General features: G+C 35.0%; 1 protein-coding gene across 6 annotated transcripts in view; it reads left to right on the plus strand.

Annotated features, from left to right (window-relative positions):
- Positions 1 to 23,283, plus strand: part of IFT81 (intraflagellar transport 81) — a 191,283-nt gene that overhangs the window by 113,719 nt on the left and 54,281 nt on the right. For all 6 annotated transcript variants that reach the window (XM_047696337.1, XM_047696339.1, XM_047696341.1 and 3 more), the window contains exons 5-11: positions 1,829 to 1,918; positions 5,030 to 5,095; positions 5,346 to 5,456; positions 6,800 to 6,884; positions 12,475 to 12,638; positions 13,923 to 14,018; positions 21,593 to 21,739. In XM_047696337.1, coding sequence (XP_047552293.1) covers positions 1,829 to 1,918; positions 5,030 to 5,095; positions 5,346 to 5,456; positions 6,800 to 6,884; positions 12,475 to 12,638; positions 13,923 to 14,018; positions 21,593 to 21,739 — 759 coding nt within the window. The remainder of the gene's footprint in view (positions 1 to 1,828; positions 1,919 to 5,029; positions 5,096 to 5,345; positions 5,457 to 6,799; positions 6,885 to 12,474; positions 12,639 to 13,922; positions 14,019 to 21,592; positions 21,740 to 23,283) is intronic.

The following is a 23,283-nucleotide window of genomic DNA, read 5'->3' on the forward strand; positions in this document are numbered from 1 at the left end:
AGTTTTAGAGTGATATTGAGTTCTGGCCTTATAGTCTTAAAGCTCTTGACTACTTTTGGGGTGCCTTGGTGGCTCAGTAGGTTAAGCCTCTGACTCTAGGTTTGGCTCAGGTCACTATCTCAGTGTCCTGAGGTCAGGCTTATGCTCAGCCTGGAGTCTGCTTGAGATTTCTCTCCCTTTCCCAGTCCCTCCACCTCTGCTCCCTCCCCTCCCCACTCATAAGTGTATATGCTCTTTCTCTTTCCTTCAAATAGTTAGATAGATAGATAGGTAGGTAGATAAATCTTTTTGTTTTAAAGTTCTTGACTACTGAGGGTTCTGGCTGGTCTGGATCTTGGTCCTGGGATTTCAAAGCACCTTGCTGATCAAAGACTATGGAAAAAGGAGATTCAGTCTTAAGATTTCAAAGGACTTTGATTTTTTTAAAAGTGCCTGTGTTTAGCCCTCTTTGCTTTTATTCTTGCTATATGCATAGACTGATTGTGCAGTTTGTTGTGAATAGTTTGTTGCTCTATCCCAATAGATTATGAGGTCTGTGAAGACAGGTATCATGCCTTATCCATCTGCGTTTTCCTCCAGGGTTTTGTAGAGTTGCTTCTATACAGTATGTGCTTAAAATTGGGATTGAATCAGAACAATCAAAACTAAGTGGTTTTTCATCCGTTTATTTTGTTATTTTGGATAACCATGGCAGTTAGTCAAAACAGAGTCAATATTGATCTCTTAAGACATTTTGGGTGTTGAAAGATTAATGTAAATAATCATATCAAATGTTATAGTAGAGAATCACATGGGAGATGTCATGGGAGAATTACAACAGAATGGGATGTCATGGGAGAATTACAACAGAAGGAGAGTACCCCAACTCCTACATTTGAAGGCTTTACATAATGTAGAAAATAGAGAAGTGTAAATGTGAAATATTTTCTCCTTCCTACACTCCCCCATCAATCAACTTGATAAAAACTAATTCCTCTGGAGGAAGTTTATTAATAGCTTTTACTAAATATGCACAAATAATAGAAGAATTAATGATAAAGACATGTTTATTCTTGAAACATATGAGATGTAAATCTAAAATGACTTATACATTTAGCCAGTCATTTAGCACAGAACCTAATAAAAAATGTATGTTGTCTTCCTGAATGAGGAGTTCTAGAATAAATCCTGTCAGTGCTCACAAAAAGTACTATTTTTAAAGAATTTTGGGTAAGAGTTGTGATTTTTTTCATTCATTCAGCTACTTTTTATTGACTATATCAGTGATGCTAGGCTCCAGGGATACTAAATTGCACTGGGTAATAGGATTCTTGTCCTCTTGACTCTTGCTGTCTAATGGAGGAAGGCAGACAAGTAACTAGGCAATTATAATTTTACATGATTTTTATTCTGATATCATGACACTCTGATGTAGAATAAGTATAGGACTAGAGAAGTCTTCTCTGAGGATGGTGGTATCTATGCTGAGACCTGACAGATGAACTGAAATTATCCAGGTAATGGATGAGGAAGTCATAGAGTATTCTCAGAGGTAATAGGCTTTGTAAACTGGATGTGAGAGCATAGAGTATTCCAAGGATTGAAAGATCACCATAGCTGGAGTATAGAATGTGAGTTAGGGAAGTAACCAGAGAGGAAGATGGAGAAGTACTTAATGACCAGATTATACACACCTACTTTTTTTGTGAATTATATAAATGTTTCAGGATGTATTTTTAATGCTGTTATATAGTGATTTAAGTAATCACCATGAGTTAATTGATAACCTGATGAAGAAAAGTCTACTGGATCTAGTCATTAGTTTATAATTTTTAAATTTTTCTTTTAGTATGAAGAGCTAATGGAAGCCTTTAAAACTTTGCATAAAGAATGTGAGCAACTTAAGACATCTGGATTTTCTACAGCAGAGATAAGAAGGGTAAAGCAAAGAAAATATAGTAACAATATCTTTTTTTAGATATGAATATTAGTTTTTCCAGCTTGTTTTGTTAGTTCAGTATGAGTCTTAAAACTGTATGGGAATTAGTGATAGCAAGTGACAGATTTTCTTTTGTCTAAACTTTGCTCATTCTTTACTGAAGAAATTAATGATACCAAGGTAAATTCACGATATGTTCTTATGTACGATATAGATTCCTAACATGGATTTTTAAAAAGATTACATTGTGGGTCTTTCTCTCTCTCTCTATATATATATATATATGTAGTAAAGACTATCTATTACATAAAGTATAAAGTATATATCATATATATATGTATATATATAATAGAAAATAGAGATGAGAACAAAGAAGATAAAAATCATCCAATTGCTATCCATTCAGGCTTTGCGTGTATATTTATATTGGTAGGTATTTGAGATCATACTATATACATAGTTATTTGTATCTTTCATTTTTAATAATTGCATTGTGAATATATTCACATTGTTATCTTTCTAAGTATGATTTTTTTTTTCTTTAGAGAGGGAATGGGGGCAGGAGCAGAGGGAGAGAGAGAATCTTAAGTAGGTTCCATGCCAGCTCAGCCCAACATGGAGCTTGATCTCAGAACCCTGAGATAATGACCTGAGCAAAAATCAAGAGTTGAATGCTTTACCCACTGAGCCACCTAAGCACCCCCTAAATATGATTTTTTTTAAAATTTTGGGGGTGGTGAGGCAGAGGAAGAAGAAGAGAGAGAATCTCAAGCAGGCTCCACGCCTAGCTCGGAGCCCAACATGGTGCTTGATCTTATGACCCTGAGATCATGACCTGAGCCAAAATCAAAAGTCAGCTGCTTAACCTGCTGAGCCATCCCGATGCCCCTAAATATGAGTTTTAATTACTAAATGATTTTCCATAGTATGCATAGGTTAACCATTTTTGGTTTTTTATTTTATTTTTTGCTATTATATAATGCTATGATCATGATTATCATATACATAAATTTATTTGGGGGTATCTGTAATTGTTTCCTTAGGATAAATTTATAAAAATTAATATTTTTGACACATGTTACTTAATGATCTCCAAAAAAATTTTAACATTTTCACCAGGCATATAGCTTCTTTCCCTAAACATATGCTAATTTCACTTTCATGAATTTTGTATTTTTAGAATTCCTGAGTTATTCCATGCCATCTTTATTTTCTTAATCAGGAAACAACAGAAGTTGCTTCCTTAGGGAGGCCTTCCCTGATTCCCTAGATGCATTAGTTTCGCCCAATTCTTTTTGTTTCATAATAACTCATCACACTTATAATTACTTTAATGTCTGTCTTCCCAGCTTTTTTTTTTTCTTCCTCGTTAAACTTTTGTTTTAATGGGTCATTCCCAACTATCTTTATGAGGGCAAGGGCCATGGTCCATCTTGTTCATCACTGTATCCCTAGTGTCTTTTGCAGTACTATGCACATAGTAGGTTCTCAATAAGAATTTGTTGAATGGGGGCACCTGGGTGGCTCAGTGGGTTAAAGCCTCTGCCTTCGGCTCAGGTCATGATCCCAGTGTCCTGGGATCAAGCCCTGCATCAGGCTTTCTGCTCAGCGGGGAGCCTGCATCCTCCTCTCTCTCTCTGCCTGCCTCTCTGCCTACTTGTGATCTCTGTCAAATAAATAAATAAAATCTTAAAAAAAAAAGAATTTGTTGAGTGTATCAGGAAAGAAAGATAAGCTCACAGTTAGTGGGAAGAAAGACCCATAAATAGGATACTTATGGTATGAAAGAAGAGTGATGGACATTCATCCACTGTTCCTCTGTTATGTCATGTGAGTAAACTGAAATGATGAAATGACCAAGAGTCTAATCATTTTATTTTCATTATTGCCAAAGTATTCTTGAACATGTTCTTTTTAGAAAATATGATAAGCAAGAAATAGAAAATAATTCACTCATAATCCCACACTGAAGAGATAAGTACTGTTGACATTTTAGTGAATATATTTAAATCTTTTCCTTGCATGGTGCTATATGTAAATGTTGTAATCTTCATCTTTCAGGTAATGTCATACATGAGTTTTTCTGTTATTAAACATTCTTCTGCATAATTTATAATGACTTTCATGGTATTGTGCTATAGTTTATTTAATAATTCTCAGACATTTGGTAATTTACACATTTTAGATATGACTAACATCTGTGAGACTCCTCGTAGAGAAGTCTTTGACCTTCCATGTGTATTCTATGAGGACAAATTCCCAGACATGATATTACCAGACTTGATGATATATATATATATATATATATATATATATATATATATATATATATATATAAATAATACACCACATGGTATATATGGTGTGTGTGTATGTGTACATATATGTATGTTTAAGACTTTTGATATTGTTCTTCCGTACCGTGCCACCAGTGGTGAGTAAGAGTGCCTAGTTCCTCAGATCCTAACAATACTGACTACTATGAATATTTTTCTCTTTAGTTTACTGTGATAGTTAGGCTATTAGTTTAAGTTTAGGAAGGATTTTTTGTTTTCACTAGAAAATATTATGGGGCTGATTAAAAGGAAGGCAGTTTATTTTTGAAGTCTTTAGTTTTAGGAAGGGAATTGGTTAATTGGCAAAACCAGACACAAATTTTTGTCTTGAAAACACCATAGCTTTAAAAATAATTTTGATGGGAAATTGGCAGAATATATAGTTTGATATTTAACAGAACAGATGGCATGTCAGCCGCTGTTGCTCATGGTTTTAGACCTGTACACTTTCCATTGTAGAAGACTTTTGAAAAACTGTGTGCCCATATTTGGAATCAGAACACTAATGTGCTGGTTGGCAGCTTTACCTTGCTACGTTATAACCTGTTTTGGTTGCTTTTCTAAATGAACACTAAGCTGCCAAATAAATTATCCTGCATAAAGAACCCTAGGGGGACATAAAAATAAAATAAAACCCTTTATCCAAAAGAGGATCTTTGTTCCTTAACGATCTGGTTTTAAGTAGGAAAATGGCTGATGCACAATCATATGAAAATTTTATTTGAATCTACAAAGAATGTTTTTTTCTTATAATGTCTCCTTGACTACTTTTTAGGATATCAGTGCCATGGAGGAAGAAAAGGATCAGCTCATTAAGAGAGTTGAACGTTTGAAGAAAAGGGTAAGGCAAGACTTAGCCCTGTAAGACTTTGGCCCCAAGTGCAAAGGACTTGCAAAGATTTAGGAATGGTAATAAGGATTAAGCAAGGCATGGGTGTACATCTGAGGATCGGTTCAAATAACATTGACAGAAGGGGAATTTGCCCTTTGTTTGCCAAAAAGAAATGATAAGTGGATGTCTGAGTCACATGACATGCTAATTTCTTCCTTGAACTTGACAGTAACATGTACTACTTATTCCCTTACTGTAGGTGGAGACAGTTCAGAATCATCAACGGATGCTTAAAATAGCAAGGCAACTTCGAGTTGAAAAAGAGAGAGAAGAATTTCTTGCACAACAGAAACAGGAACAAAAGAATCAGGTATCCTCATAAAAGTTTATATTCTCATAATGAAAGAAATAGTTCCTTTTGATCGTTCAAATGTAAAGAAAAAAGAATTATATAATTGTAGAAGTTTGTTTACATGATGGAATACTCTTTAAGAGGATTTTGTGGCACCAACAGCAGTAATACTATTTTGGGGGTTCTGTACCCAGTTTGTATCTCTATACTACCTTTTGGCCTGTGCTTAACTCCTGTTGACCCAACATTACAGAGCATTCGTTGTAATGGTAAGCATTAAGATTAACTGCTCATAAAACTCATAGGCTGGGTGGCTCAGTGGGTTAAGCCTCTGCCTTCAGCTCAGGTCGTGATCCATGTCCTGGGATCGAGCCCCAAATCAGGCTCCCTGCATGGCGGAGAGCCTGCTTCTTCCTCTCCTTCGGCTTGCTCCCCGTGCGTGTGCTTGTTCTCTCTGTCAAATGAATAAATAAAATCTTAAAGAAAAAAATTATAGCATCTCTAAAGAGTGTCCTCAGATTCTGGGGCTATAAGAGTATCTATTTTTTATTCTGCTGATCACAGTATCCACTACAGTTTATTCCCGTGGCAAGTAAGCAAATCATGAAAAGGCTCAAAATCAACCATACTCCACATTTTTAGACTTTGCCTTAAGGCAAAAATAATTTGGCTAGGAAGGATTACTTCTATTTTATTAAAAATCTATCTTAAAACTGAGTAGGCATATACATTAAGAATATACTTCAAATCAGCTCCATTTCCTATTCAATAAGATGTTTGACTCTTTTGGAACTTGACTTAGCATCGTGGTGCTTCCACTGCGCCAGTAAGCTGCATTGCTTGGGCCCTGAATGGTACTGAATGGTATATCAGGGTCTTATTCTAGGACATCATTTGTGAGAATGCTAATATTTCTTAGAATTAAGAAAAAGAGGTTAGGGGCACTTGGCTGGCTCAGTTGGTGGAGTGTGCAGCTTTTGATCTCCAGATTTTGGGTTCAAGCCACACATTGAGTGTAGAGATTACTTAAAAAGAAAAAAAGAAGAAAAAAAAAGAAAACCATGTTATAACAAGAAAAGCCTGGTGTGTATATTTCTTTACCAAGTATTTTTCCTTAATTACTAAGTACAACCAATAACTAAAGATTAACTTTCTGAAAGCTTTTTTTTAAAAAAAGCTTTACATGAAAAAGTATTGAGAAAACCAGTTACATTTTGGGCTCAACACAGTAATTTTCTTAGTTCTTATTATTCTTTTAACATCACAAGAATTGTGTGGAACTTGTATTTTTCTTTGCTTGTCTATGTGAGTGGTAGGTTTCAATAGACTAAGCAAATAATGGATCTATTTATATTTTAAAGCTATTTCATGCAGTGCAGAGACTGCAAAGAGTACAAAATCAGCTGAAAAGTATGCGCCATGCAGCAGCAGATGCAAAGCCTGAAAGTAAGTGGAAACTATTATATGATACAGATGATCAGAGAATCTTAGTTTAAGTCAGTAGTTTTCCTTAAAGCAGTCAACTCACGGGAATTAATTGTCTAGTGATAGCTAAGCATTTTAGAGTGTCATTTCCTAGTTAATGAATGAGAGCTCTGTTGAAGACATCCTTTAGTTTTTACCTGGGATTTTATACTTCCCATTCACTGTTTGGTCAGAGAGTGAAGGGCGTGAAAACCACCATGGACGGAGGCTTTCTGGTGAAGGAGCATATGAAACACTTAGGATAGATACTAGCAAAAAGATGGGTGGAGAATAATTGTTTTAGAGCCTGGGCTATAAAAAAAAAAAGAGTAAAATGTTGGACCCTTAAAGCTGAGTGATTTTTCATATATTGGGTTGTGCTAATGACATGGGTATCCCTGGCTCTGTTGTCACATTAGCTTTACTTAGAAGATAAATTATTGTAATATTTCCAGATTACACCACCAAACCCATCCTAGGTATTTTTAAAGTTTTTTTGTTCATCAGAAGGGAGACCACGTAAACTGGAAAAGCAGTGGGAAGCTCTCATTGGTACTGCAGAAATATTTCAGTATAAAAATCTAACTATTCAAGGGTTAATTCATCTTTCTGTAGTATTATATGAAATATTATACTCTAAGCTGTAAGTCTTAGAATAAAAAAGACCGTAACAAGTGTTGGCGACAGTGTGGAGAAAAAGGGACTCTCATATGTTGCTGGTGGGGGTATAAAATGTGTGACTGCTTTTGAAAAACATATCTGGCAATTCCCCAGAATGTTAAACAGAGTTACCGTGACCCAGCAGTTTCATTCCTAGGTATCTACCCAAGGGAATTGAAAACTTGTGTCCACACAAAAATTTTTACACAAATGTCCACAACAGCCTTATTCATAATAGCCAAAAGGTGAAAACAACCCAAATGTCCCTAAACTGTTGAGTGAGTAAATAAAATGTGCTGTATCTGCACAATGGAATGCAAAGGCATGAAGTACCGATACATACTACATGTATGAACCTCAAAAACATGTTATGTGAAAGAAATTAGTCACAAAGGACCGCATATTATAAGATTCCATCTGTATGAAATGTCCAGAATAGGCAAATCTAGAGAGATAAAATCAAACTAGTGATTACCTGGGGGTAGGGAGTTGTAGGAGAACACAGCTGTGTGTATGTGTGGTGTGGGGAGGAAGGGAATGCTAATTAGCATAGAGCTGCTTTCCGAGCCGATAAAAATGTTCTAAAATTGATTGCGGTGAATTTACTAAAAACCATTGAATTTACTAAAAACCATTGAATTATACACTTTTCTATGGCATGTAATGTATATCTCAATAAAGTTCTTGGAAGAGATAATACAGTATTTCCTTAATTCTAGATACTTATTCTTTCCCATTTTAATTGTTTTTGCCTTTGGGATACATCTTACATTTTACATACACATTTACCATGGTATTTATTACTTTATCAGTGGCATCTCAGCACCAAGGAAATATGGTATATTTAATTAATATTTGAAAAACCAGTGTAGTGTTGCCTACAAAGTACACGGTTAGTACATGTTAATTTGCGGCTTTCTGTAGACTTTCTTACACCTCTTAGTCTTACAATTTAGATTCAAGCAATACCTGGAAGTTGCCAGGCGTTTAGTTGTTGGGGTCATTTCATTCTTCATTTACTAAGTTTTCACTTTTTAGGAGAATGTTAATTTTTAGAAGAAAATACTTTTTTTTATGATTCTTTTTCTCCTTAGTATAATCTGTATCTTTTTAGCATATGTTCTTTGGATTTGATGTAGGTTCCTTCACAATTTACTGCAATAAAGTAAGGTAAATCTTCAAAAGAAACCCATTATATATAGTCATTTAAAAATTAATATCAACAAGTAATTTGTATAGTGAATTTTTTTAAATGAAGGTAATGTGTATAAGAATGGGAAGATTTGGTATGCAGAAAAACAATTAGTTAATCAGTACAGTTTAATACAATTTAAAATGTTCACCTGAAAATGTGTTTCTGTAGTATCTGTTATCCTCAATCTTAGTAGGTTAGATATTTCTTGCTATTATGTTTTAATTCTGACAACTAAACAAAATATCCAAAGATGTTTATAGGTTTAGCAACATTTCATTTTTTTATTTGAATTGTTAGTCTTTTATTTTTCTTTGGCTTTCTAAGCTAAAGAAAAATTGTTTGGGCCAGGAAATACGTAATTATTCACTTAGTAATAAAATTCACAAATAAAATTGTGTTTTATACATCTCTTGAAATGTTGGTATAACATTAATATAAGTAATATTGCTGCTAAAAAATAAAATCAGTCGCATTGTTAAGTACTAATAGAAATAATTGGCTCAAACCTACAGTGCATTAATTCAGTATTTGTTGAACATCTACTACATGTCAGGAACTGTGCCGGGTGCTAGGAATAGAAAGAAAAGAGACTGAGGTTCTCGCAGTTTAATACAGAACGACAGGCAGTGAACAGCGATCGTGTGGCTTTACAAATTTGCTGATGGCGCTCAGCACAGGATCCTGTGAGAACAAAGAGGCGAAGCTCCAAACCCCATCACAGACTCAAATGGCTTCCTGGATGAGGTGGCCCCCGAGTTAAATTTACTTTGGAAAGCGAAGGAGTAGAAGACATTCCGTGCCAAGGCACAGTGACCTGAAAGAACATACATAGAGGAGATGAAGGAGAGAGAGAGAAAAGGGTAGGCTCCTAGTGACTGCTTGTCTTTTGAAAAGGAAGCAAGAGAGGGAGGGAGCGTGCAAATGAATGAGGAAGACAGTGCCCTGCCTAGACAGTGAGAGGGTAGTAGCGTGGGGTGATTGTGTGCTGTGGAAGAGAGTCAGTCAATCGGAGACTGAAGATCTAGGAGGAAAAGGTGAGAAGCAATGGCTGCCTTTCCCGTGTGCCGTGCGCTGAATGTTCCGCAGCAGTTGTCGGCATTTTCTGAATCTGACTCAGCGCAACCCCAGACTAGTCACCGAGTCATAATTGGTCTATTTCCAGGCCCTCGCATGCTAAATTATACACAACAGGCCTTCAGTAAATGGTCTGTTAAGTAGTTAGGAGGTAGGAGTAGAGACCAAATCCCTGGATAGGAACAGAATGATCATTTCCACAGATAGGAGGGGAGTTAAAGAAAAAAAGGGCTGAAAGCATAAAAATAAGATATTACGTATGCAATATATGTTCTTTGGGGGTGGACAGGGTGTGGGGAGCAGCAAGTAAAGGAGTTCTTGCTTTGTTGATATCTTTCTGGAAGACAGTCTTAAGGATTGTATTCAGCAACCTGGGAAAATAGTAGATGAAGTATGTTTAATTGCTCCAGGTATTTCCTTTAAGAAGGTCTATCTAAAATTTTTAGCGAAAAATGACTTATGGAAAGTTTCCATTTATATAAATAAAAATTATTTTTAGTGTAGGAATGTGCTTTGTATTTTTTCAGAGTAACAGCCATATTATAAAACACTCATGGAAGTTAATTCATCTTTATACTCTACACTTTCATGAGATTTATTATATAAAAGAAGCTACTCATTAAACTATAGTAAGGCCAGTGAGATGTTTCCAGAGGGTTTTTAATCAAAAGTTTGCTGTGATCTTAGTAACTTTATATTTAATTTCACCAGGATTTTGAAAGATAATTTTTTAAAAGCTACATAGAACATATGACTACTTTACAAGGTCTTAAGTTAAAACTTTTAAGAGAAGATTTCAAAATGTAAGAGAAACCCTGTGTTTACATTTTTTAACATTTGTACTGAGGTAAAATGGACATATAATAAACAGCACGTATTTGAGGTGTACACCTGATAAATTTTGACATAATGTACAGACTGATAAAGCCCAGAGCCTTAAGATAATAAGTGCGTCCATCACCCCCAAATATTTTCTTGTGTCCTTTGTGATAGCTCGTTTTTGCCCTTTTCTGTCCCTCTATCTGTTCCCAGGCAACCACTGATCTCCTTTTTGTCAATATAGATGAATTTGTATTTTCTAAAATTTGAATCTCTCTTATTTTTTAAAGATTTATACTTCTTTATTAGAGAGAGAATGTGAGAGTATGAGGGGTGAGAGAGGGCGAAGGAGAAGGAGAGAAGCAGACTCCCTGCTAAGGGAGAAGCCCGACCATGGGCTTGATCTCACCACCCTGAGATCATGACCTGAGCCAAAATCGAGTCAAATGCTCAATCAAATGAGCAACCCAAGTGTCCCAAATCTTTCTTTTATCTAGGGAAAATAACATTGAAGACTTTTAAATCTTTAAAAACATTTAAGTTTGATTCTTTACATCTCTGATTACATGTAGTTTAAGAACTTAAAAGATGGAAGAACTAGGCACCTAATAGCCAAAGAAGCCAGGATATAGATTTAATTGGAAACCACATAGGAATGACTGCCTAATTATAGTCTGAGTCGTTAAACACTTTCTCTTCCCTCCCTTTCCCCAGTCCCTAAAAAAGGGGGGAAATTGTAGGGATGAATAGAAAACTTGTGATTTTGCCATTAATAAATTTTTACATGTTAATATATGGTTAGCACAACAGAACTAAAAATAATGTTAAGGCTTTGGGCCAAACTTATTATGCAGTCTACCTACGTAGATTACATAAACCGGAAATCCAGTGTTTTAAAAAGTCAAGCCAGAATTTGTAAATGTGTAATGGAAAGATCTGAAATAAACTTTTTAAAGCTCTTTAGGCTGAGAATTTATAACAAAACCATTATTCACCGAAAATCTGTGTGTGTATATATTTATGTACTCTACCAAAATAAGAAAACTTATTAAATATTTAAAGTATAATTTAAGTTACCACTTACCATAAGCTAATATTTTACAATATCAAAACTACCAAACACAGAAAGCCAAAAATGTTTATGAATGTAGATAATTTCTTTTTTTTTTTTTTTGCATTTTAACTTGTATTTTAGTAATGTTTTCATTGGTTTGAAACTGACAAAGTATGATGTATTACCCTTTATGAAGTAATAGAATAGAAATAAATTGCACCAGAAGTATTGTGAAAGGAGGAGAGTAAATGGCCACTTATAGAAGAAGGAAACTGGGTGAAATTTCTTGTGTGTTGCCATTTGTGTTACGGACTGCTTAAATACTTCGAAGGCAAAATACGACCCAAAAGAGATCTTGCTCTGCAGATGTTATTTTTGTTTGTTGCGAAGTATAAAAAGAATTAGGTAGTAATTTGGAAAGATCATAATATTACTTTTTCTATAATTATGTTAACGTCATTCTGTGTAGATTGTCCTCTGTTATCATTCTAATTAACATCAAACGATTTCAATGGGATTTCAATGGTCAGGGCTCCTGGCTGGCTTGTTTGGAGGATTGTGTGACTCTTGATCTTGGGGTTGTGAGTTTGAGCCCCATGTTGGGTGTAGAGGTTACTTTTTAAAAATTGGAAAAAAATTTCAGTGGTCAATTTTTAATTATATAGATTGCTTTTGATACATATGCCTATTATTCAGGTCTTTGATTTTAAAGTGTACAAAGTATCACTATACCAACTCTCTTGGGCTGAATATTTATTTTATTTTTAAAGGTTTAATGAAGAGGCTAGAGGAGGAGATAAAATTTAATTCTTATATGGTTACTGAAAAATTTCCTAAAGAATTAGAAAGCAAGAAAAAAGAATTGCATTTTCTACAAAAAGTGGTTTCAGAGCCTGCCATGGGCCAGTCTGATCTTCTTGAGCTTGAATCTAAAGTAAGTGACAGTCATCTTCTTTTTATAGATCCCAATTTTATCTCATCCCCAGTCCTGTGAAAATTATATGAACTGCTTTCTGTAGTGTCCTACTCTTGACTCAAGTTAACCTGTGCTGAGTTGACAGCTTTATGAAGAGTTCTTTTGAGCAATTGTAGCTTGTAATGCTGTTACTTAAATCCACATGATGTTATAAAGACTTAGTCAACTGATTAGGAAACTAACTTGAATATGTAAATTAAAGTGTTTGACTTATAGGCTTATGTATTCATAATATAATCATTTAGATGGTAAATTTTAAAATATTTTGCATAAATCATTAATTTTTATTTCCAAAAATAGTAAAATAGCAATTTTATATTTAAAGCTAAAATATTTGTATTAGCCTTTTATGCTTGCTTTGGAATTACTGAACTTTTTTGTAATGCTTATTGAAACCTGGTTTTATGTTATAATATTTTTGTTCTATAGAAATAAAGAACCAATCAGGTGTGTATTCTTAAAAAATAACAAATATGACAATTAATTTGATGATTTTGATTTGCTAATCCTTTAATGTGCTTAATAGCCACTATAATTAAATACATAATTCTAGCTACTTTATTCTTTTAATTTTCTTATAGAAATTACATGTCCAAGTGTGATTTGGCTCAATTTTAATGTCATGGAACTAAAGGGAGAACTCTAGTCTTTTCAAAGGATAGATATACTGAAAGCCAGGGAGGTTTTTTTTTTTTAATTACTTGAGGGACTGTATGCTTCTGTTGGCTTTATTCACTTCTATTTTATTACCTTTGATAAAGGAGTAATGAGTAGCATAAATGACAACTATCATCAAATCACAGATCATAGAAGGGTTTTTAGATGTCATCATGTCAACTCTCAGTTGGGTTCATGAATTCCTTGCACTAAATCCCTTGGGAATGTTAGTCTGGATTTGCTTTATCGCTTGCAGTGACTTGAAAGTCACAAGTTAGGTAAGGGGTAATTTCAGATTTGTAGAAATTGTCTTTCTGACAATAATGTATAAATATTTCATGTAGAATTAAACATGAATGGCTATATAAGTCATCAAAATGTGTAAATATATATTATGAACTGTGGAATGTAAATTGTTTCTAAAAATAATCATAACAACCTACTTATAACATTAACGAACCTGTTCCTTCCATGAAATCACAGATGATAAGAACAGTAAATTCGAAGCTTGGTTTGGCCAAATGTCCCTTAGTTTGTGTTATCATAGGAAGAGTTTTAACTTTCTTTACTTTCATACTGTTTTAGATAAATGAAATAAACATACAGATCAATCAGCTAATTGAAAAGAAAATGATGAGAAATGAGCCAATTGAAGGCAAACTCTCACTATATAGGCAACAGGTGAGACCACTGTTTTGCCCCTCATATTTAGATCTTTTATCTTTTGGTGAACATCTTTGTAAAAATCCCGGGCTGTGTTGTGGATAGTCTTAGAGTAAGAAGGAAGTAAAGAATAAATATTTTTCTGTTATTGCTAATCTCCAGATTATAACAAAAAATTTGTGGAAAAGCCACAAAACATGCATGTTCAAGTTTGAAATTCAGTACACCTGATCATGCTTAGTTACCTTACCGTCTGCCAGCTGTGGTAATAGAGCTCTTTGTGTTTTTATCTCTTGGGTGTGAAACTTGATTTTTTTAAATGAAAGCTTACCTCAAGTGGTATAAAATCAAAATATTTGTAATCTTTAATGAATTAAAGGCAATATACCTTTTCAGGTTTCAAGATAGTTTGCAAGTGTAGAATAAGTTAAATTTTAGTGCCTAGGCATTTAATCCACAACTCTAAGATTGGATATAAGTGTTGTTCTGTATTTCTAGACAAACGCTTCAAATGAAAGCCATAGATTATCTGAAAACAACCCAGTCAGGAGTTTAGTGTGATGAGCATTCTGTAACCTCACAAAATATTGAGCTACATAATAAAGCATTTTTCACAGATGCTAAATTTTCTTTTTTAGATGCTAAAATTTTTAAAAACCTTTTTATACTGGAGAATTTAAACTGTATACAAAGGTAGAGAAAATAGTTCAGTAAACCCTGTGACTCAGGCTATAACAATCATGGCCATTCTTGTTTCACTATACCCCCAGACCAATAATAATAATATAGTTATTTTAAAGCAAATCTTAGACTTTATATCATTTCACCTATAAATATTTCAGAATGTATGTCTAAAAAATAAAGGCTTAAAAATCTTAACAGCATACTACATCTGAAAAATGTCATAATTCCTTGATATTGGCAAATATCCAGTGTTCCTATTTCCTGGATTTTCTTTCTTCCTTCCTTCCTTCCTTCATTCCTACCTTTTCTTCCTTCCTTCCTTCCTTCTTTTGTTGCTTTGTTTTAATTGAGATACTTATAGGATTCATGCACTGCATTTCATTGATACGTTTAAGTATCTTTTAATTTGTAGCTTCTCTTTGCCGCTTATCTATCTGTTTTCTTGCAGTTAATTTATTTGAAGAAACTTGTTTATCCTTTAATAGTGTCCTGTTGATACCATTGATTCCTTTCTTTGTTTATTAGCAGGATTGCCTCTATAAAAGAAACCTCTCATCAACAATTTGATTAAACTGAACTATAGTTCATTTAGGAAAGACAAGCTACATACTTGATTCTTTATCAGTTTTCAAAGAGAATTGGTTTCCTCCAAGTCATTTTCATTCTCCATCAATTAGGATAGTTTTTCATTTTTTAGTTGCTTATTTACTTAATGTCATTATAAATCATTGATGTAATTCTATTTGGTAAGTTTAAGACATTTTCCTTAATGATGCTCAAATTGTCCCATTTTTGGCTACTATGAGGCTTTTCAAGTAACTTCTGATTCCTTTTTAAGATTCTGTTTGTCAGGCACCTGGGTGGCTCAGTGGGTTAAAGCCTCTGCCTTCAGCTCAGGTCATGATCTCAGGGTCCTGGGGTCAAGCCCTGCATCGGGCTCTCTGCTTGGCGGGGAGCCAGCTCCCCCACCGCGCCCCACCCCCGCCTGCCTCTCTGTCCACTTGTGATCTTTGTAAAAAAAAAAAAAAAGATTCTATTTGTCTTTGATAATGTCTTTGCTTTCTGGTATGATTAAGATATTTCTGTGCTCATTTTTTATATTTCCTATCCTAGGCTTGGAATTAGATTTTCTTCTATGAGTCTGATTTGCTTTAGTAGGAAATAATATTTAGAGACTGAAATCTGGGTATTAGGACTTCCCATTGCTCCTGGGTGGTCATTATTTTTAGGTCTTTTTAGTGGACAAAGCTAAGAGGTAGTTTTTTTCTTCCTTCCTAATGCACACCATGAGTTCATACTTACCCTTCCAGGTCAGATTCAAGGCTTCTGGGCTTCTACTTAGCCTTATCAGTCTCATATCTTTCTTCTTATCCCACATGGGAAATTCTGGTTCTCAGTAACATGAATATAATTTAATCCATTATTTGCTTTTTTAAATTTTATTTTATTTATTTATTTGACAGACAGAGATCACAAGTAGGCAGAGAGACAGGCAGAGAGAGAGGAAGGGAAGCAGGCTCCCGGCCAAGCAGAGAGCCCGATGCGGGACTCAATCCCAGGACCCTGGGATCATGACCTGAGCCAAAGGCAGAGGCTTTAACCCACTGAGCCACCCAGGCGCCCCTCCATTATTTGCTTTAATCAACACTTTACACACAATGTTTCAAAAAAAAGCAATAATACTGCCACCAAAAATATGATTGCTGCTGAAAATTATTTTTCAGTTTGTTTTGTCCTTAGGATATATCCCACTAAGGATAGACAAATTACTGTTTTAAAGTCACTTAGAATAGTTCTTCTATATGATTATGCCATAAATTAAACTGGATACGTACATATGTTTATTTTTAGAGATTACCTTTTAAAATGTATTTATTTATTTTAGAGAGAGAGAGAACCTACACGTGAGTAGGGAGGGGCAGAGGGAGAGGGAGAGAGAGAATCCTCAAGGAGATTCCCCACTGAGTAAAGAGCCCAACGTAGGGCTCCATCCCAGGACCCCAAGATCATGACCTGAGCTGAAATCCAGAGTTGGCCAATTAATCAACTGAGCCACCCAGGCACCCCTAGGGATTACTTTTTGGGGGAATAATTTATTTTATAATTATTTAAAATATTTACATGATTCCAAGTCAAATCTAAAAAACAAGAAATATTCAAAGAAGTTTCTAGCATCTACTTTGATGCTATCCACCATAATCTTTCCTTCCCTTACAGGTAATTTTTAAAAAATTATATACTTTATTATTCCATTAAAAATAATAGTATATATACATAGACTCATATAACTTCTTAGAAAAGGAAGAGCATATTATACACACTTTTCCATGCTTTAAAAAAATTTTTTTTAAAGATTTTATTTACTTATTTGGCAGAGAGAGAGAGAGAGAGGGAGAGAGTAAGCAGAAGCAGGGGAGTAGCAGGCAGGAAGGAAGTGGGCTCCCTTCTGAGCAAGGAGTCCATTGTGGGTGGGGCTTGATCACAGGACCCTGGGATTACGACCTGAGCTGAAGGCAGATGCTTACCTGACTGAACCACCCAGGCACCCCACTTTTCAAAATTCTTAATGATATGTGCTGGTGAATAGTAAAATAATCTTTATTCCTTTTTTTTTTTACAACTTTACTGAGGTACAATTCACATACCATGCAATTCACCTATATAAAATGCACAATTCAGTGACTTTTAGTATATTTAGAGTTGTGGAACCATCACTACATCAATTTTAGAACATTTTTATCAGCTCAAAAAGAAACCCTTTACCCATTAGCAGTCACTTCTCATTTCCTTCCCAACCCTTAGCCCTAGGCAACCAAGCTGTCTCTATAGGATTGCCTATCATGGACACTTCATACAAATGGAATCATACAATATGTGGTCCTTTGTGCTGGCGTCGTTCACTAAGCATAGTTCTTAAAGTTCACCCATGTTGTAGTGTGAGTCAGTACTTCATTCTTTTTGTTATTGAATAATATTCCATTATATGGATAGATCATATCTTGTTTATCCATTCATCAGTTGAGGGGTGTTTGGGTTATTTCTGCTTTTTGACTGTTATAAATAATGCTGCTATGAACATTTTTATACGAGTGTTTGTGTGAAAATATGTTTTTTCTTGAGTATATTCCTAGGAGTAGAATTGCTGTTTCGTGTGATAATCCTGTGTTTGACATTTTGAGGAAATGTCAGACTCTTCCCAAACCAGTCCAACCAACAGTGTAGAAAGGTTTTGATTTCTCCACATCCTCGCCAACAGTTCTTTTTTTTTTTTTTAAGATTTTATTTATTTATTTGACAGACAGAGATCACAAGAAGGCAGAGAGGCAGGCAGAGAGGGAGAGAGGAGGAAGCAGGCTCGCCGCCGAGCAGAGAGCCCAATGTGGGACTCGATCCCAGGACCCTGAGATCATGACCTGAGCTGAAGGCAGAGGCTTTAAGCCACTGAGCCACCCAGGCGCTCTCTCGCCAACACTTCTTGTTATCTGTTAGTTTTTTGTCATCGTCGTCGTCTTCTTCTTATTATTATTTTTTTTAACTATAGCCATCGTAGTTGGTATGCTTATTCCTCAGTCCCCACTGAGTCGTTATACCACAGTTCATGCAGACAATCACAGTTAGACATTTGGGTGGTTGCCATTCTTTTGCTATTACAAATCATGATTCAGTAAGCAGCTTTTTTTTTATGTCTTGGTGTATTTTTGCCAGTGTTACTTCAGGATGTAGTCCCAGAGTTGAGATTGCTACATCAAAGGATAAATGCATAGGTACATTTGGTAGATATTGCCAAATTCCTCTCCATAGAGGTTATAGCATTTCATGTTCCCACCTGCAGTGTAGGAGAGTGCCTGTTCCCTCACTGCCTCCCTGTAGAGTATGTTGTTGAACTTTTAGAGTTTTACCATCCTTGTAAGTGAGAAATCATATCCTGTGATAGTTTTAATTTTTGCTTATCTTACTGTAAACAAAGTTGAGCATCTTCTCACAAGAGTAATAGTCATCTTAATTTCTTTTTCTGTGAATTGCCCCGTCATGTCTATATCCTCATTTTTCTCAAGAGTTGTTGGCCTTTTTTTCTTTATATATTAGAAATAATTACCTTGGGGATGCCTGGGCAGCTCAGTCAGTTAAGAATCCGACTCTTGATCTCAACTCAGGTCTTGATCTCAGGGTGGTGAGTTCAAGCCCCATGTTGGGCTCTATGCTGGGTGTGGAACCTACTTGAAAAAAAAAAAAGAAGAAGAAGAAGAAAAGAAATATTTACTCTTTGTCTGGCTTATAATTCTAACATTTTCCCCCAGTTTGGTATTTGCCTTTTTACTTTTGTTTTTTGTTTAAAGATTTTATTTATTTGACAGAGAGCACAAGTAGGCAGAGCAGCAGGCAGAGCAGTAGGCAGAGGGAGAGGGAGAAGCGGGCTCTTCACTGAGCAGGGAGCCCGATGCGGGACTCAATCCCAGGACCCTGGGATCCTGGCTTGAGCCGAAGGCAGCCACTTAACCTACTGAACCACCCAGTTGCCCTGCCTTCTTACTTTGTTTACAATGTTACGGCCCCAATGGAAAAGTTCTTTATTTTTATGAAATCAAATTTAATAGTTTTTTTCTTTTATTATCTCAGGTTTTGAGACATATTTAGGAACACTTTCTCCTCTTGTAAATTATAGAGAAATTTGCCCAAGTTTTCTTTTTGGACTTCTCTGTTTAATTTTTTTTATTTAAATCTCTGATCTATTTAGAATTTTTTTTCTAATTATGCTATTTATTGTGTATAGCTATCCATTTATCCAGTTGTCCTAATACCAGTTAATAAAAAGTCCACTTTTTCCCCTATGGATTTGAGATTCTGTTCTAATTTTAAAATGCTATTGGATTTATTTCTGTATTTTCTGTTTTTACGTTGGCCTGTCCAGGTACTCATATAAACTTATTTACAGAAGCTTTATAATCTAGTTCAAATAAGTGATAAAAGTAGTCACCTTCACCTCCAGTTGCTTTACTTTTTTTTTTTTTTTAAGATTTTATTTATTTTTTTGACAGAGAGAGAGATCACAAGTAGGCAAAGAGGCAGGCAGAGAGAGAGGGGGAAGCAGGTTACCTACTGAGCAGATAGCCTGATGCGGGGCTCAATCCCAGGACCCTGAGATCATGACCTGAGCTGAAGGCAAAGGCTTAACCCACTGAGCCACCCAGGTGCCCCCAGTTGCTGTATTTTTTCAGGGTTTTCCTTACAATTCTTATTTGTACGTTCTTTCAATAAGCTTTCTTATCCACTTGTCCGGCTCTTAAAAAAAATAATTTTTTAATTGTTGGGTTTGTACCTCGGAACTTACATCTTTATGATATCTGAGTCTTCCCGTCTAAGAACATGTTATGTGTCTCCATTTGTTCAAGTTTATTTTTTGGTTTGAGTGTTTGTTTTCCCTCAAAGTTTTGGACTTCTCTTGCTTACATATTTTATTTTTTGCTCTTATAATTGAGGGCTTTTCTTTCCTTATGTCTTCTTCCTCATTAGTCTGTAAGTGTTATTGATTTCTTCACTTAGTTTTCCCATAGATTCTCTTGGGTGTTTTAGGTTTATAATCATATACTATGAAAATTCCAACTTTTCCTGTCAAATTCTTATGCTTCAAATTGCTTTCTCTAGTCTAATGGTATGAACAAATACCTTCAACACAATACTAAATTATAGTGGAGTTAGTGGGCATTTTTACCTTATTTCAGATTTAGTTTCTCTGTTAAATAAGATCCTGGTTTGGACTGAGTTTTATACTTATTTTTTATTATGTTAAGGAAGTATACCATTGATTCCTCTCTGGTTCTGGTACTCTTATCATTCCTTCTCTCTTTCTCTCTCTCTTTTTTTGGCTGGAATAACTCCATAGAGAGAAACATTCCTTCATCATCTGTCTTTCATTTTCTTAAAAAGATTTTATTTATTTGACAGAGAGAGATCATAAGTAGGCAGAGAGGCAGGCAGAGGGAGGGGGAAGCAGGCTCCCCACTGAGCAGAGAGCCTGATGCAGGACTCGATCCCAGGATCCCAGGACCACGACCCGAGCCGAACGCAGAGGCCCCAACCAACTGAGCCACCCAGGCACCCCTGTCTTTCATCTTTTAAACAGAGAAAATAGACTTGTTTAAAGGGTTTGCATTAGAGATTTCCCCTCCCCTGTCAGATTTGTGTCAAAAAAATATTTGTACTATTTCACTTAAGAGGACAGTTTGGCTAATGTTTTTCTTAAACTATTAGAGCCATGGTTCATTTAAGGAAATCCCCCAAGAGTTGCTTAGTAGTATAAAGTGTTGCGTTCATGGCTAAGAATGGCCATCTGGATTGTGTAAACATTTGCCTAATTCTGATGAGTCACATGTTTGATTTTAAATCTGCACTTTATTTATTAGAATGCCCTAAATATAATCGATGTTTTAAAATTTCATTTTCAAAGTATGGATATTGAATTTAGGTAAGATAATCTGTGTTGTAGTTTTGAGAATAAAACATTCTTGTTTTCTTTCAGTGAAATGGAACCTACCATGCAGAAAAATAAAAGACTTAAGGAAAGCTTCTAGTTATGTACCTACAAAGTATCTTCATTAACATTTGAGAGTTACTTGACAATATTTTAATATTTTTATTATTAATGTATTTTGTTTCTCTGCTGATACAGCCTATATTTTCAGGGCTTTTATCTTCCAAATGTTTTGGGGTTGATATTTAGTATACATTGCATATTCATATTAAACAGATAACTGGTGATGATAGGTAGTAGGGCAAAGGGTTTTGGTTAGGAGAAGCCAACCTGATATTGAAAGTTTAGCTTGATAAAATCTAAAAAATTGATAATTTCACAAGATAATAGAAAGTGGATAGTGTGTCTAATTTTACGTTCATTTTTAATGCTCAATTAGGCATCCATCATTTCTCGTAAAAAAGAAGCCAAAGCTGAGGAACTTCAGGAAGCAAAGGAGAAGTTGGCCAACCTAGAGAGAGAGGTGTCAGTGAAGACAAATCAGACCCGTGAATTTGATGGCACTGAAGTTTTGAAGGGAGATGAAGTGAGTTGAGGTGTCTAATGGGACAAGGATATGAGTATTGTTTTTGTTTGAAAACATTCATGTTTTTTACTTTTTCGGCTTGAATATCAGTAATGGAAAGTTAATTTTATTTTATAAAACCCATTTATTTAAAACTGAAAAGTCTTTGCAATAATAAGATATTCTTGCTTAGAATGACATAGATCATAGTGACTTTGTGAGATAATATTCCAGATTTTTACTCTTTAATTAACCAGACTTATATTGGATTTATTAATTATAAATATTAAGTTATAAAAGTAAAGCAAAGTGAGTAGGAACTAACAGATAAGACAAAAATTCTTATTCGCTGATAAACATTCCAGAAAGGGCTGAGAAAATATCACTAAGTTACTTTGCCACTGGGACTTGTACCATTTAAATGACTTCATTGTAGATGCTTGTAAATTTTAAAAATGCAACTCTATCTTGTGTTGCTATATACTTTAATTTTTGAACAATGTTTTAACAGCTATTATTTCCTTTATCCTTCTGTCAGAGTGGTAAGATTAGTGGGACAAGTAACATTGTCATTTATATATATGGCTAAACTTAAGCACCAAAAATATAATCCCCCATCTTATTTTCATAAAATTAGCTCAAGAAAGAATGAATAAATGAAGCAAAATATCTTGTCTTTAGCACAGTGCTTTTTTTTTTTTAAGTGAATCAATTGATAGGTGTTATTTTAATTCCTAATCCTTGCCTGTATTTTACCACTTCTTAGAGCTCATTTATTTTATATTAGCTACTTAGCTACTAGGCCTCAGCAAAAGCTACTTCAAAAAGCTGCTCACATTCAGGCTTCATTTTTGTCTTTGAACAGTTATCAAATTCATACTGTTACAAAATTGGCAGTGGACCTTCACTGGCCACACACAAGTCTTGAGTTGTTCCCACGGTACCACTTTTCTCTGTGGTGTTTCTGATTGTTGCCTTCCAGTATGCTGTTAGCTTTCTGCAAAGTGGTAGATTTCAGCAGTAAGCACGTGACTGAAAAATTCCTTTGGCTTTTAACATCCGCTTCCAGATTGCTTTAAGAGATGGGAATATCTTAAATGTTACTTGGAAGCCAACAGGGTGTGCTTCATGACATCCTTGCAATCTGGGGTGGGGTGGGCAGAGGTTAATTATGCAGTAATTTTGTTTTATAAGAGACCATGCTACCTCCTACCATTTTTGTCTTTTCTTCAGAAAATGCTGCCCAATTGACAAGAAATACTAATTACCGTGGCCACATTTGGCATGAATAGTGCTTATAAATTCAGCATTAGATATTCCTTCTATGCAAATGTGAGGGGAAAGAACATAGTGCCATCCTATTAGGTTTTAGTTTTGATCAATTATAGTGAATAGGAGAAGTGTCTGATGACAGAAAAAGCATACTTTTTTTTTTAAGGGGAAAGAGATAACTTTGGCAATGATAAGGTCAACTTGGTTTTTAAACAATATCTGGTCAGAAACTAGAACAAACCAAGTAAATCATTTGGCAGTTACCTAAAAGAACAGAAGGTATTGGGGAACAT

This window comes from Lutra lutra, chromosome 12 (assembly GCF_902655055.1).
Source record: "Lutra lutra chromosome 12, mLutLut1.2, whole genome shotgun sequence".
NCBI lineage: Eukaryota > Metazoa > Chordata > Mammalia > Carnivora > Mustelidae > Lutra > Lutra lutra.